Source organism: Rhinichthys klamathensis, unplaced genomic scaffold (genome assembly GCF_029890125.1).
Source record: "Rhinichthys klamathensis goyatoka isolate OS25496 unplaced genomic scaffold, OSU_Roscu_1.1 h1tg000188l_1, whole genome shotgun sequence".
NCBI lineage: Eukaryota > Metazoa > Chordata > Actinopteri > Cypriniformes > Leuciscidae > Rhinichthys > Rhinichthys klamathensis.
In genome coordinates this window covers 1,010,001-1,025,939 of record NW_026606715.1, presented here as the reverse complement: position 1 = coordinate 1,025,939, position 15,939 = coordinate 1,010,001, and the positions used below count along the sequence as shown (strand labels likewise).

Sequence of the window (15,939 nt, the reverse complement as noted above, 5' to 3'; positions counted from 1 at the left end):
CTCGTATTTCGGGGTTCGAAAACGGATCTGACAGCGGGGGTTGGGACGGGCTCCGCCCTTTCTCAGCTTTCACATGCCAGATCTAGTGTGCTGCGATTTCCAGTTCCGAGGAATTGGTATCGTTAGTGTTTTGTTTAAAAAGAAAAAAAAACAAATACAAATCTTTATAAAAAGGCAGATGTTTGAGTTTTCAATGAATACATTTTCCAGCTCATAACTCTGTTGAATAAAGAGGAGCTTTTTTAAAGAAAAAAAGGAGGTTTTATCTAGTGCTGTTGCCAGTTAAATATTTACTGGCCAGCTGAACATTATGAGATTGAAAATAAAGAAGAGTTTGTTAGTTGAACTGTATCTTAAAACAGGAAAACTCTGTATCTCAGCCTCCTCGTCGGGGACTGTGGTTTTTCCCTATCTCCACACTGAGGTGTCGAGATCGTGGAATAAACCGGAAGTATTTTATGTGTTTAATCCCCAGATGTCTGACTATAGTAATGTTTGGGTATTAAGTATCATAGTATGACATTGCCTCGGGTTAAAGAGACGCTTGCGAGCTTTCTCTCTCCCGAGTCGGCGTTATCGTTATTAACCCCGACGTTACCCACCAGCCATCTTAATAATGAATACATTTTTATTAGGCAGCGCTGGTGGGTAGAGTATATAAGGACATGGATGAATGTGAGGGGCGACTCTCTGAGGAGGGTCGCAGCGCTGCCAGTTCGGTTGTTTCCTGCTGGTGGCCGCAGAGTGATATATATGTATATATATATAAGTTTTTCTGATATAAAGATAAAGGAAAATAAAGATATAATTATGTCTGTTCTTCTGGACGCTCCGCTTTCAAGAAAACTAAGAAATAAACCATTCAGCGGCGTTCCAGGGGTTTCTTCCTCACCAATCTAATGTTCCTGAGAACTATTATGCTCCTCTCAGCACAAAGTGCAAAACAGAGCGTCGCCATTCGGGCTCCTCCGCAATTGAGGGGTACCTGGGTGGCGGTCGCAGTCTAGCCAGTTAGAGACATGCAAGATCTGAGGACTGTTTTATCTCTAAAATAGCTTTGACAAAGGAGAAGCCCTGACGCCGAGGCGATCTGGCTTCTAAGGGTGGTCCCCTCTGGGGTAGGGACGGTTTTGAGAAATCGTTTCTCCTCAGCACCCTTTGGGGTGCGACTCTCTGAGGAGGGTCGCAGTACTGCCAGTTCGGTTTCCCTGCCGGTTCGCCGTTTCAGGGCACCAAGGTGTCAGTGTCCCCAAACGAGCCTTCAAATAAGAAAAAAGAAGAGCAGTCAGTTCGGTTTCCCTGCCGGTTCGCCGTTTCAGGGCGCCGAAGTGCCTGCTTTTTTCAACGATCCTCCGAGGAGGGTCGTAGGAACTAAGCTAGTTAGAGGTAGGCAAGATCTGAGGACTGTCATCATCTCTAATAAAGCTTAGACAAGAAGTCCTGTCGCAAGAAAACGAGGCTATCAGGCTTCTGAGGGCTCCTCCGGGGCAGGGACGGTTTTGAGAAATCGTTTCTCCTCGGCGACCTCTGGGGTGCGACTCTCTGAGGAGGGTCGCAGCGCTGCCAGTTCGGTTGTTCCCTGCCGGTTCGCCGTTCAGGGCACCGAGGTGTCAGCGTCCCCATACGATCCTCCGAGGAGGATCGTAGAGCGGTCAGTTCGGTTGTTCCCTGCCGGTTCGCCGCTTCAGGGCACCGTAGTGACTGTTCAACCAAGGGACGGTTTTGAGAAATCGTTTTTCCTCTGGGGTGCAACTCTTTGAGGAGGGTTGCAGCGCTGCCAGTTCGGTTGTTCCCTGCCGGTTCGCCGTTCAGGGCACCGAGGTGTCAGCATCCCCATACGATCCTCTGAGGAGGGTCGTAGAATGGTCAGTTCGGTTGTTCCCTGCCGGTTCGCCGCTTCAGGGCGCCGTAGTGACTGTTCAAACAAATCCAGAGGCCAGTCTTGAGAGACTGGTTCCCCTAGTAAATTTCTGGCAGCGTGGAAACTACTGCCACATATTTCTCAGTGGGTCCTGCACACTATAGAAAAGGGTTTCAGAATTCAGTTCGGTTCTCGTTCGCCCAGATTTCTAGGGGTCCTCCTCTCATTGGTGGACCCCGAGCAGGCTTTGGTTATGGAGCAGGAAGTACTGTCACTTCTGCAAAAGGAGCTGTAGAGGGGGTTCCTCCTCCCAGCAGACAGCCATTACTTCATTGTTTCCGAAAGAGGATGAGGGAGGTTCCCGAGGTTTGCTTTCGGGGGCGAAGCATACCATTATCGGGTTCTTCCATTCGGCCTAGGTTTATTACCCCACACCTTTACAGTATGCGTGGATGCAGCTCTGGCTCTTCTGAGACTCCAGGGCATTCGCGTATTATACTACATCAATGATTGGTTGTTCCTAGCTCAATCTGAGTTTATGGCAGTTCGGCATCGAGATGTCGTTCTGTCTCATTAAGGATGTTGGAGTTGCCTCTCAACGGCAAGAAGAATGTGCTCTGAGGACCACTTTTCTAGGTGTAGCAATTCTTACAGCCGTAATGGGGTATATCTAGGCCAGTCACTCACTGTGAAACAGTTTCAGACGGGTGGGTCTCATGGCAGTTGCGTCCAACGTATTACTTTTGGCCTTCTGTTCATGAGACCCCTGCAGTGGTGGCTCAGGACCAAGGGGTTTTCTCCGAGGGGAAATACGTTTTCGCATGATCAAGGTCACGCGGCTATGCCTTCGTGCTTCGGTCATGTGGAAGAACCTTGGTTCCTCGCCCAGGCCCAGTGTTGGGGGCTTCTTGTCGACGCATATTGCTATCGACGGATGCTTCCCTCACAAGTGGGGGCGATCATGAGTGGTTGCTCGGCGAATGGCGGACAACACACTGATGGTCTCGTATATCAGAGCAGATATCCTGTTGAGGCAGGGGCTGAGGCCCAGGGGATTGGAGACTTCACCCCGAGGTGGTGGAGCTTCTTAGGGAGAACTTTGGTCTAACTAAAGTCAAGTCGACCTTTCACATCGTTTGTACAACGCATTGCTCTATATGGTTCCCCCTCACGCAGCCAGCTCTTCTCGGACTGGATGCGATGGTGCAGGTGTGGCCGAGGCTGCACCTGTACGCATTTCCCCCGATATCTATGCTCCCGGAGGTTCTGGAGAGGGTTCGCCGGGAAGGGGCTCATCTGCTACTAGTAGCCCCATACTGGCCGACTCGAGTTTGGTTCTCGGACTTTGTCTCTTCTGGACGGCTCTCCCATGGAGATTCCGTTCAGGAGGGACCTGCTGTCCCAGGCAGGGGGCACGATATTTCACCCTCGACCGGAGTTGTGGAAACTGTGGGCCTGGCCTCTGAGGGGGCCAGGCTCATAGAATCCAGTCTCTCGACTGAGGTCGTTGAGACATTCTCCATTCCAGAGCTCCTTCCACGAGAAGACTGTATGCACTGAAATGGAAATTATTCTCCACCTGGTGTGGTGAGCGTCAGTTAGATCCTGTTAACTGCCCTGTTGGTTCAGTTCTCGATTTTCTGCAAGACCGTTTCTCTGCTGGATTATCTCCTTCCACCTTAAAAGTTTATGTGGCGGCTATTTCGGCCTATCATACCCCTCTGGGGGGTACTTCTTTTGGGAGAGATCCTCTGATTACTCGTTTTCTCCGTGGTACATTGAGGTTGAGACCTGCACTGCACTCTAGAGCACCGGCTTGGGATTTAGCCATTGTACTTGAGGGTCTGGCTCTGGCTCCCTTCGAGCCTATTGAAGAGGTTTCAGAAAAATTCCTCACTTTGAAAGCTTTATTTCTCCTTGCTATTTCATCTATCAAGAGAATTGGAGATTTGCATGCCCTGTCGGTTGCTCCGTCATGTCTGGAATTTGCACCTGGTATGGTGAAAGCATTTCTATACCCTAGACCGGGTTATATTCCTAAGGTCCCAGTTAATGTTAGGGGCCCATTAGTGTTGCAGGCCTTTTATCCTCCACCTTTTAATACCCCAGATCAGGAACAACTGAACCTGTTATGTCCAGTTTGGGCATTGGATGCCTACGTTCACAGAGCTGCCCTGTGGCGTAAGTCAGAGCAGTTATTTGTATGTTTTGGGTCACTCAGAAGAGGGTGCCCTGCATCTAAACAGGTTATGAGCAAATGGATAGTTGAGGCTATATCATTGGCTTATGAAGCGGCCGGTCAGCCTTCACCTATGGCTGTACGGGCCCATTCTACAAGGAGTATGGCGGCCTCTACGGCCTTAATTTCGGGTGTTTCCCTTCTTGACATTTGTAATGCGGCAGGTTGGTCCTCTCCACATACATTTGTCAGGTTTTATGACCTTGACCTCTCCACTCCTGGGGCGAGGTTGCTTGCTTCTTAGTGTGCGCAAGGACTTCACACAGAACGGGCATTTGTCACTATGGCGTAGTGGGTATGGGGTTCCCACCGCGTCTCAAACGCAGCTCGAAGTTCCCTTGAAAGGGAACGTCTCAGGTTACGTATGTAACCCTGGTTCCCTGAGAGGGAACGAGACGCTGCGTTTGCCTGCCATACTTCCTGCATGCCCTGATCGACTTGCTTCAGACTTTTTCCGAAGCTGTCGCGGTCTGTTTTCAAGGGTGATTTATAGTTTCCTGGTCTATGACGTCACCCATGACGTATCGGGCTTCCATTGGACTGATTTTACACGTGCTTCATGACGCAATCACGCAGAGCGTTCCCACCGCGTCTCAAACGCAGCGTCTCGTTCCCTCTCAGGGAACCAGGGTTACATACGTAACCTGAGACGATATTCCAAGCTTTTATTTGTTATAATTTTGATGATTATGGCTTACAGATATGAAAACCCCAAATTCAAAATTAGAATATTGTGAAAAGGTTTTCATAAGCTGTAAGCCATAATCATCACAATTATAACAAATAAAAGCTTGGAATATCTCACTTTGCATGTAATGAGTCTATATAATGTATTAGTTTCACCTTTTAAGTTGAATTACTGAAATAAATGAACTTTTGCACCATATTCTAATTTTTCGAGTTGTCAGAATTGCGAGATACAATGTAAAAAATATTTTAGCAATTTAGTTATTTCAAATTATTTTTTTGTGTAGAGATAACTAGATTGTCCAGACAACAAGAAATTTTAAGTTTTCTTGTCCTCAACTTATCGAAATAAGTTAGTTAAACTAAAAAAAACCCATGCAAAAAGATAACACAAAATAATGAGTTAAGTTTTTTTACAGTGTATAAACTCGCAGTTGTGAGACAAAAAGTCGCAATTATCTTTGTATATTATTACGTTCACAACTCGTTCACAACTATCTCTTCACTACTTGTATTATTATGTTATTCTGTGGCGGTAACAAGCTTCCGTACCACACAGTGAATGAGACGTGCTGTGTGTTATCCGTAGGAGAAGTGGACTATAAGGAGATCGGCGACTGTGTTCATGCCAGTGGATACAGCTCCACAGACCTGTGCCTGCCCGCCCTGGACTATCTGAGGAAATGCTCACAGGTGGGAAAGATGAACGCATTTCTGTCCATAATAATAATAATATGTTTATTTTATATAGCGCCTTTCAAGAACCCAAGGTCGCTTCACAATGTAATACAAATAACAAACAAATAGCAAACAAACAACAAGCGAACCATGGACCATAAACCATGTACACACTTTCAAACCTTTTTGTATTGTGGATTTGGGTCAAAGAGAGATTTTTGCATTCAAAAAGAATAACATGTAGTTTGGTGTTTTTTATGGATTGTTGTTTTGCAGCTGCTCGCCAGGATCTATAAGATGCCAACCAAGCCGGTTTTCTTGGGTGCGCGTCTGGCCAGTCTCCCGATGAGAGCGCAGGAGAGATCCGTGAGCAGCGAGGAGGGCATGGACTGTGTTTTAGCAGAGTTTGACGACGATACAGGTCATTTATTTATTTCATTTTTGAGGTATCATTCATATCAAGATGACACAAATGGTACGGGTTGAGTCGCAGTATATGGTAGGGTTGTGACAATATTGTGGATAGTTCACTCAAAATAAAAATGACTGTGTGAGAAAAATTTCATGTTTACAGAGTTTTAGTGTCAGTACTACATTAAACTACTATATATAATGTATAATAATGCAATGGGGGGATATTTGTGGTTCCTGATAATGCCAAATGTCTTGTTACCAGTAAAAGTGGCCTACATTATTATAAATATATCTAGTCAGTGACAGAGAAAGCATATTCGTCTAAAATAATTCTGTGTTTTCAGCTTCAGAATCATGAATATTGTTATTCTGGTGTCTCTATTGTCCAGCTTTGGGTTTCCAGCACGAAGTCCAAGACTATTAATTTACACACACAATGTAATATTAAATTTAGCATTTTAGTCAACAATACATTTTTTGTTAACCTTTTACTATATGTCTTGGAGTGAGTTCAGTATCGCGGTATGTATCAAATCGTGGCATGAGGGTATCGTTACACACCTAGTGAAGTGTGCAGGTCTGATCCAGGTGTGTGTGTGTGTGTGTGTGCAGGTCTGATCCAGGTGTTGTGTGTGTCTGTGTGTGTGCAGGTCTGATCCAGGTGTGTGTGTGTGTGTGTGTGTGTGTGTGTGTGTGTGTGCAGGTCTGATCCAGGTGTGTGTGTGTGTGTGTGTGTGTGTGTGTGTGTGTGTGCAGGTCTGATCCAGGTGTGTGTGTGTGTGTGTGTGTGTGTGCAGGTCTGATCCAGGTGTGTGTGTGTGTGTGTGTGTGTGTGCAGGTCTGATCCAGGTGTGTGTGTGTGTGTGTGCAGGTCTGATCCAGGTGTGTGTGTGTGTGTGTGTGTGCAGGTCTGATCCAGGTGTGTGTGTGTGTGTGTGTGTGTGTGCAGGTCTGATCCAGGTGTTGTGTGTGTGTGTGTGTGCAGGTCTGATCCAGGTGTGTGTGTGTGTGTGCAGGTCTGATCCAGGTGTGTGTGTGTGTGTGTGCAGGTCTGATCCAGGTGTGTGTGTGTGTGTGTGTGTGTGTGTGCAGGTCTGATCCAGGTGTGTGTGTGTGTGTGTGTGTGCAGGTCTGATCCAGGTGTGTGTGTGTGTGTGCAGGTCTGATCCAGGTGTGTGTGTGTGTGTGTGTGTGTGTGCAGGTCTGATCCAGGTGTGTGTGTGTGTGTGTGTGCAGGTCTGATCCAGGTTTGTGTGTGTGTGTGTGCAGGTCTGATCCGTGTGTGTGTGTGTGTGTGTGTGTGTGCAGGTCTGATCCAGGTGTGTGTGTGCAGGTCTGATCCAGGTGTGTGTGTGTGTGTGTGTGTGCAGGTCTGATCCAGGTGTGTGTGTGTGCAGGTCTGATCCAGGTGTGTGTGTGTGTGCAGGTCAGATCCAGGTGTGTGTGTGTGTGTGTGTGTGTGTGCAGGTCTGATCCAGGTGTGTGTGTGTGTGTGCAGGTCTGATCCAGGTGTGTGTGTGCAGGACTGATCCAGGTGTGTGTGTGTGTGTGTGTGCAGGTCTGATCCAGGTGTTGTGTGTGTGTGTGTGCAGGTCTGATCCAGGTGTGTGTGTGTGTGTGTGTGTGCAGGTCTGATCCAGGTGTGTGTGTGTGTGTGTGTGTGCAGGTCTGATCCAGGTGTTGTGTGTGTGTGTGTGTGCAGGTCTGATCCAGGTGTGTGTGTGCAGGTCTGATCCAGGTGTGTGTGTGTGCGTGTGCAGGTCTGATCCAGGTGTGTGTGTGTGCAGGTCTGATCCAGGTGTGTGTGTGCAGGTCTGATCCAGGTGTGTGTGTGTGCGTGTGCAGGTCTGATCCAGGTGTGTGTGTGTGCAGGTCTGATCCAGGTGTGTGTGTGCAGGTCTGATCCAGGTGTGTGTGTGTGTGTGTGCAGGTCTGATCCAGGTGTGTGTGTGTGCAGGTCTGATCCAGGTGTGTGTGTGTGTGTGCAGGTCTGATCCAGGTGTGGATCCTCCTGTTGGAGCAGCTGACTGCAGCCGTGTCGAACTGTCCTCGACAGCATCAGCCGCCGACACTCGAGCTGCTGTTTGAGCTTCTGCGGGAGGTCACCCAGATCCCAGGTAAACCGCCTGTGAATAACACTAGTACTCACAATTAAAGGCCATGTGTCCACCAAAGCGTTTTTTCCGTTGAGACGTTTCGTTGCTATGATACAGAATATCCACAGCACAGTTTACTTGTAACTGATATCGCAGATAATTTGTTTCATACTAAAAATACATTTTTCATCCATGTTGTTCGGTTAGCTCTGCCGGTTGATGTCGTTGTACATAAAGAATGTTGTGACAGTTGGTCGGTGTGGTATTAGCCCCGCCCCTCCTCCACTGATTGGATGGTTGGGTAAAGAGTGACAGTGATGAGCGCTGCGTTTTACCCAAAGTTGAACATTCTTCAACTCTCGGCGACGAGTAAAAAACGGCGGGCGCTCAGCGCTTCAGCGTGACAAAACCGCTCAGCGCCTCGTTATGGGCCTTTCACACAGGACGCTCCCATTGAAAACAATTGAAAAAATACGGCAGGTGCATGAAAAAACGCTTTGGTGGACACACGGCCTTAAAGTGACAGCAGCTGCCGTCTCTATAATAAAACTAATCAAACAACAAAAGACAAAGAGAAAATTCACTCCTTCTTGACTGAATAACTTTTGTAACTATATTTGTAATGTATATTTTATTTATAAAGTGCAGTGTTAAGTGTTCTCTAGCGGTTGATCTTTGTTCATGATATTCAGCTGTATTAAATGTTTTGCATTAAGACTAAATGTGAATGATATCTAAGTTTTTTTTTTTTTTTGCATTACTGTAATTGAAATTAGGAATCGATAAGCAGAATGAATCAAAATAGGAATAATAAAATAATAAAAAATAATGAAATAATAAAATTCAAACGATACCCAACCGTACTCACGATACAGATCCAGAACAAACCCACAGTGGCTACAACTGAGCTCGATCCCAATGAAATTTCTTCCTTTCCTAATCCGATCGAGAGAACATGTAAACACTTGATCGGATTGAAAACCGAAACTGAAGGACTGCGCATGTGCAATGACGTTAATAGCGTATGATGCATGTTACGAGCTGTTCTTCCTCTTGAATAAAGTGTCGTATAAATGAGTGTCCCGTCATTCTATAATTCTCCTTTCTCTGCGTCTGAGAAGTGGAGCAGGACAACGTCCCACCAGTCCTGGTTTCAGACTCTCATCCACAGACGACTGCGTGTTTACTGCGGGATAAATATAATCATCACGGCACATGTACTCATTGTCTTTTGACCATAAATGGATCAATATTAAAGGGATAGTTCACCCAAAGATGAAAATGATGTCATTAATGACTCTCCCTCGTGTCGCTCCAAGCCCGTCAGACCTCCGTTCATCTTCAGGACACAGTTTAAGATATTTTAGATTTAGTCCGAGAGTTTTCAGCAGCGGCACTGAACGCGGATCCACAACAGAACCGGAAGACAATACAATGCTGAATAAAGTCCTAGTTTTTGTTATTTTTGGACCAAAATGTATTTTCGATGCTTCAACACACTCTAACTAACCCACTGATGTCACATGGACTACTTTGATGATGTCTTTATTTCCTTTCTGGACAAGGACAGTATACCGTACACACATTTACAATGGAGGGACAGAAAGCTCTCGGACTAAATCTAAAATATCTTAAACTGTGTCCTGAAGATGAACGGAGGTCTTACGGGCTTGGGACGACACGAGGGAGAGTCATTAATGACATCATTTTCATCTTTGGGTGAACTAACCCTTTAAGCCTGCTGTTTACAAATAAAGAACCAGTGTGTGAGAATGGTTATAATGCTCAAACAGCGGGAAACTCTGTATATTCGTGCAGTGAGCATTTGAAGCTTGTGACACATCAACCCGATCACGTGTTTAGCGTTCATGTAAACACTACGTTCGGATTCATCAATCGGATTGAATTCAGTCCTATTGAAACAGAAGTTGTGCATGTGAAGTAGCCAGTGTGCTCTTCCTCCTCCTCCTCCTCCTCCACAGGGCCGGGGTTTGCCATCTTCTCTGTCATCCAGCTGCTTCTCCCGGTCATGTCTCTGTGGCTCCAGCGCAGTCACGGCGAGCACTCGTACTGGGACATCGCGGCGGCAAACTTCAAGCACGCCATCGGACTGTCCTGTGAACTGGTGGTGGAACACATTCACAGCTTCATACATTCAGGTAAACCTCTCAAATCAGTAATAGTTTTGATGGATGCGGATTGTAATCAAGCTAAAGAGTAAGCCCACGTGAGTCTAATATATTGATGCGCAAACAAAGTGTGTATGTGCGCTCTCGACACACTGATTGGACACATTTCAGTTCATTCACGTCGTTTCCACACACATTCAGGATCATGTTCTTATCTGTCATGTGGATGTTGCTGAGTTTAGTAATTCTGAATGGATCCGTGTTCTGCAGGTTTATGCAGTCAAGGCGTTCGGTTTAGGTTTTTATTTTTGGCGTCTCCATGTGGTCCTGTATACAGTGCTTTTATTTAAACAACAATAATTTTTCTGAATTGCTAAAACACATTTCTTGAAACCATCACTCACTTTTTCTCAAAATCTTGACTCAAAACCATTTTATCTGTATATATACAAAAAGTTTACAATTTACAAAATGAATTGTTTCGCATTGCAGTAATGAGAATTATTGGCGGAATTAATTCTATAAACTGAAATAAAATGAAAACAGGCGTTTGCTCTTGACAGGTTTCTTGAGATTCAGCCTACTAATACCTGATGTGTGCAATATGTGCAATGATATTTAATACAGATGTGCAGGAGTTTTAAGTTGGTGACGACTTTGAAGTGTGAAATTGGGATGTGTGTATATAACTATAAATTGTATGACTTTATTTTTTTGTAGATATTGGCTATGAGAATCTGATTAACCTAATGCTGAAAGATCTCTTCAAACTGCTGGTGTCCTGTGTGGCAGAACCAGCCGAGACCATCTCCAGAGTGGGCTGCTCCTGTATCAGGTGTGTGTGTGTGTGTGTGTGTGTGTGTGTGTGTGTGTGTGTGTGTGTGTGTGTGTGCATAAGAAGTGAGTGAGTGGGCGAGTGAGTGAGTGAGTGAGTGAGTGAGTGAGTGAGTGGGCGAGTGAGTGAGTGAGTGAGTGAGTGAGTGAGTGAGTGAGGGAGTGAGAGTGAGTGAGTGAGTGAGTGAGTGAGTGAGTGAGTGAGTGAGTGAGTGAGTGAGTGAGTGAGTGAGTGAGTGAGTGAGTGAGTGAGTGAGTGAGTGAGTGAGTGAGTGAGTGAGTGAGTGAGTGAGTGAGTGAGTGAGTGAGTGAGTGAGTCTGAGTGAGCGAGTGAGCGAGTGAGCGAGTGAGTCTGAGCGAGTGAGTCCGAGTGAGCGAGTGAGTCCGAGTGAGCGAGTGAGCGAGTGAGCGAGTGAGTCTGAGCGAGTGAGCGAGTGAGTCTGAGTGAGCGAGCGAGTGAGCGAGTGAGCGAGTGAGCGAGTGAGTCTGAGCGAGTGAGCGAGTGAGCGAGTGAGTCTGAGCGAGTGAGCGAGTGAGTCTGAGTGAGCGAGTGAGCGAGTGAGCGAGTGAGTCTGAGCGAGTGAGCGAGTGAGCGAGTGAGTCTGAGTGAGCGAGTGAGCGAGTGAGCGAGTGAGCGAGTGAGTCTGAGCGAGTGAGCGAGTGAGTCTGAGTGAGCGAGTGAGCGAGTGAGCGAGTGAGCGAGCGAGTGAGTCTGAGCGAGTGAGCGAGCGAGTGAGTGAGCGAGTGAGTCTGAGCGAGCGAGTGAGCGAGTGAGTCTGAGCGAGTGAGCGAGTGAGCGAGTGAGTCTGAGTGAGTCTGAGCGAGCGAGTGAGCGAGTGAGTCTGAGTGAGCGAGTGAGCGAGTGAGTCTGAGTGAGCGAGTGAGCGAGTGAGTCTGAGTGAGCGAGTGAGCGAGTGAGTCTGAGTGAGCGAGTGAGCGAGTGAGTCTGAGTGAGCGAGTGAGCGAGTGAGTCTGAGTGAGCGAGTGAGCGAGTGAGCGAGTGAGTCTGAGTGAGCGAGTGAGTCTGAGTGAGCGAGTGAGTGAGTGAGCGAGTGAGTCTGAGTGAGCGAGTGAGTCTGAGTGAGCGAGTGAGCGAGTGAGTCTGAGTGAGCGAGTGAGCGAGTGAGCGAGTGAGTCTGAGCGAGCGAGTGAGCGAGTGAGTCTGAGCGAGTGAGTGAGTGAGCGAGTGAGTCTGAGCGAGTGAGTGAGTGAGTGAGTGAGTCTGAGCGAGTGAGTCTGAGTGAGCGAGTGAGTGAGTGAGCGAGTGAGTCTGAGCGAGTGAGTCTGAGTGAGTCTGAGCGAGCGAGTGAGCGAGTGAGTCTGAGTGAGCGAGTGAGCGAGTGAGTCTGAGTGAGCGAGTGAGCGAGTGAGTCTGAGTGAGCGAGTGAGCGAGTGAGTCTGAGTGAGCGAGTGAGCGAGTGAGTCTGAGTGAGCGAGTGAGCGAGTGAGCGAGTGAGCGAGTGAGTCTGAGTGAGCGAGTGAGTCTGAGTGAGCGAGTGAGTGAGTGAGCGAGTGAGTCTGAGTGAGCGAGTGAGTCTGAGTGAGCGAGTGAGCGAGTGAGTCTGAGTGAGCGAGTGAGCGAGTGAGCGAGTGAGCGAGTGAGTCTGAGTGAGCGAGTGAGCGAGTGAGCGAGTGAGCGAGTGAGTCTGAGTGAGCGAGTGAGTCTGAGTGAGCGAGTGAGTGAGTGAGCGAGTGAGTCTGAGTGAGCGAGTGAGTGAGTGAGCGAGTGAGTCTGAGTGAGCGAGTGAGTCTGAGTGAGCGAGTGAGCGAGTGAGTCTGAGTGAGCGAGTGAGCGAGTGAGTCTGAGTGAGCGAGTGAGCGAGTGAGTCTGAGTGAGCGAGTGAGCGAGTGAGTCTGAGCGAGTGAGTGAGTGAGCGAGTGAGTCTGAGCGAGTGAGTGAGTGAGTGAGTGAGTCTGAGCGAGTGAGTGAGTGAGTGAGTGAGTCTGAGCGAGTGAGTCTGAGTGAGCGAGTGAGTGAGTGAGCGAGTGAGTCTGAGTGAGTGAGTGAGCGAGTGAGTCTGAGCGAGTGAGTGAGTGAGCGAGTGAGTCTGAGCGAGTGAGTGAGTGAGCGAGTGAGTCTGAGTGAGCGAGTGAGTGAGTGAGCGAGTGAGTCTGAGTGAGCGAGTGAGCGAGTGAGTCTGAGCGAGTGAGTGAGTGAGCGAGTGAGTCTGAGTGAGCGAGTGAGCGAGTGAGTCTGAGCGAGTGAGTGAGTGAGCGAGTGAGTCTGAGTGAATGAGTGTGTGTGTGAGAGAATGAGTCTGTGTGTGAGTGAGCGAGTGAGCGAGTGAGCAAGTGAGTCTGAGTGAATGAGTGTGTGTGTGTGTGTGTGTGTGTCTGAGTGAATGAGTTTGTGTGTGTGAGTGAATGAGTTTGTTTGTTTGTGTGTGTGTGTGAGTGAGAGAGAGTGTGTGTTTGAGTTTGTGTGTGTGTTTGAGTTTGGGTGTGTGTGTGTGAGTGAGAGAGAGAGTGTGTGTTTGAGTTTGTGAGTGTGTGTGTGTGTTTGTTTGAGTTTGTGAGTGAATGAGTTTGGGGGTGTGTGTGTGTGTGTATGCGTTTGTGAGCGAATGAGTGTGTGTGTGTGTTGGTGTTCCAAAACATATTGAACTGTCTACATAGGCAGCACAGCACGTTGGCTTTCTCTTAATGCGAAGGATGTTCGAAAAGATAGACAGGATGATTATTCTTACAAAACCTTTCAAGCTCAGTGACAAAGTCCATCCAAGCATCAGATGCTTAACTTCAAACTACTCAAATCACTCTACCGTGTGACAATCACTCATTCAAAACTCATTGAAGAAGGCTTGAAGTTACGCTGCAAAATATGATTAGATTAGTTCATTATGTTTTTAGTATATTATTAGTTTATGTCTCCAGTAGTATCAGTGGATATAATGTGTTGTGTGTGATTGGCAGGTATGTTCTGGTGAGCGCAGGGCCTGTCTTCACGGAGGAGATGTGGAGGTTAGCATGCTGTGCCCTGCAGGACGCTTTCTCTGCTACCCTGGAGCCTGTGAAGGTGACGCTCGTAATAACATTACTGAAGTCTCCACTGTCCACAGGTCTTGCATGAGCATTGACAGAGACCTGTTCTTACTAACCGGGGTCAGCGCAAAGTCATTTTCGTGGAAACAGATGCTAAGCCACGAGGCCACAACTGTGCTTGCCGAGTGTAAATGGTTTGCCTATACATAGTAGCTTAAATGGACAATAGCAATAGAAGTAGACAATAGAAATACATCATTTTTAAACGAAAATCAGGGCTCGAGCGTTTTACTATACATGTGTGCAAACTGTAAAATGTATTTAGGAGCATGTGTTAATAAAAACATCCCCATGGGTTCGTAAAAAGTTTTATGAATATTTAAGGTTGCAAAAAGTCTTAAATTGTGTAACAAATCTGTTAATTATAATTTAAAGAGGTCTTAAATTTTGGGGATGGAAAAACAGGAATCAGCCTAATTAATTATTTAATTGATTATTACACCTAAAAGGCTATGATTAAATAAAAAAAATAAATAAAAAAATATGTGAGCGCTGCACGTTCAGTCCAAACGTGGTGCTGTTGTGCGCTTTCAGAGCCGTTCGCAATCCTGCACATTTACATTAATAGATCGACATTAATAGATTTACTCTTAAATTAATTATGGCAATGTTTACGTTAGGGTGTTTATATTGAAATAGGTTGTAAGAGTGAATTTCTTAGTCTTTCATTGCTTTGAAATACCAATAATAACCAGAGGAAAAAAGCCTAAAATACACCATGACTCTTAATTTGGTATATGCATAAGAGACTTATTTTAAAAACATTATCTTACAAATCTCACCGATCCAAAACCTTTGACTGGTAGTGTATATATGGATATTATTTGGCACTGTGAACACAGCACTGCCGCTGTAACTGGGTTAGCCTGCGCTGATCACGTTCTTCACACCGCCTCGGGATGAAGATAAGAGTAGGGGGAAAACTACAGAATAATGTTCATGAGTTCATTCATGATGTGGTGTGAATAACACACGCCATCCGTGACGTCCGAGCTCGTGCGCACTGTGGTAATAATGCGATTTAGGTGTTTACATGCCTGTTTATTGCGATTAAAATCAGCGTACACCACATATCTTAATGTGATTATGAGCTTAATCTCAGTTTGATTGAGGTATTGTGTTTTCATGAGGTTTAATCACATTATTGCCAAAATCCCATTATAATCGCATTATGAGTGTGCCTGTAAGGAAAGACCTTTATTAGGAAAGAACAATCAATTTTTCATTACACCCTTAAAGGGTTAGTTCACCCAAAAAATGAAAATGATGTCATTAATGACTCGCCCTCATGTCGTCCCAAGCCCGTCAGACCTCCGTTCATCTTCAGAACAAAGTTTAAGATATTTTAGATTTAGTCCGAGATAGGGGTGGGAATCTTTGGTCACCTCACGATCCGATCCGATTCCGATTCTGGGAGTCACGATCCGATTCCAGAACGATTCTTTATCTACCTTTCCCCCCACCCCTTATTAATTCATTAGTTTACATAAGTAATTAAGTACTTTTTTTAAAATAATTACAAATTAATTTGTTTTTATTAAAACAGTTGTATGTTAAGAATTTTAAACTAATATAACAAATAATAAAGAGGAGCATAGAAAAATATAGCAAACAAACAAAAAGTGCTTTCAGTAGCCTATAGATTATCTGAACGTTTTCCATTCAAGAACTGTGAGTGATTTTTCTTCATCTTTACTGTTGTTTTTTACTATGACATCATAGACTGTCACTGCGGGAGATCTATTAATCTGCATTCACGCACGCATCTCTTTTGAAGTAAAAGAAGTAATGCGGTGTGTCCTGTCCGTTTAGGTTTAATCCCTTAAAACATAACTGGCTGTGTTTACGTTAATTTTGCCCAAGTACATTAAACCACTACACGGAGTCGCACAGCCGCATGCGCGAGCAGTCTCACAAACAAAAGCGCGTGTCAGCATTTGAAATTGAAAGCAGCCTTCT

General features: G+C 46.1%; 1 protein-coding gene across 1 annotated transcript in view; it reads left to right on the top strand.

Moving 5' to 3' along the window:
- arfgef3 (ARFGEF family member 3) overlaps positions 1 to 15,939 on the top strand; it is a 120,257-nt gene that overhangs the window by 73,704 nt on the left and 30,614 nt on the right. The window contains exons 25-30 of the mRNA XM_056261900.1: positions 5,377 to 5,480; positions 5,742 to 5,886; positions 7,868 to 7,996; positions 9,958 to 10,134; positions 10,825 to 10,939; positions 13,852 to 13,954. Of these exons, the coding sequence (XP_056117875.1) occupies positions 5,377 to 5,480; positions 5,742 to 5,886; positions 7,868 to 7,996; positions 9,958 to 10,134; positions 10,825 to 10,939; positions 13,852 to 13,954 (773 nt within the window). The remainder of the gene's footprint in view (positions 1 to 5,376; positions 5,481 to 5,741; positions 5,887 to 7,867; positions 7,997 to 9,957; positions 10,135 to 10,824; positions 10,940 to 13,851; positions 13,955 to 15,939) is intronic.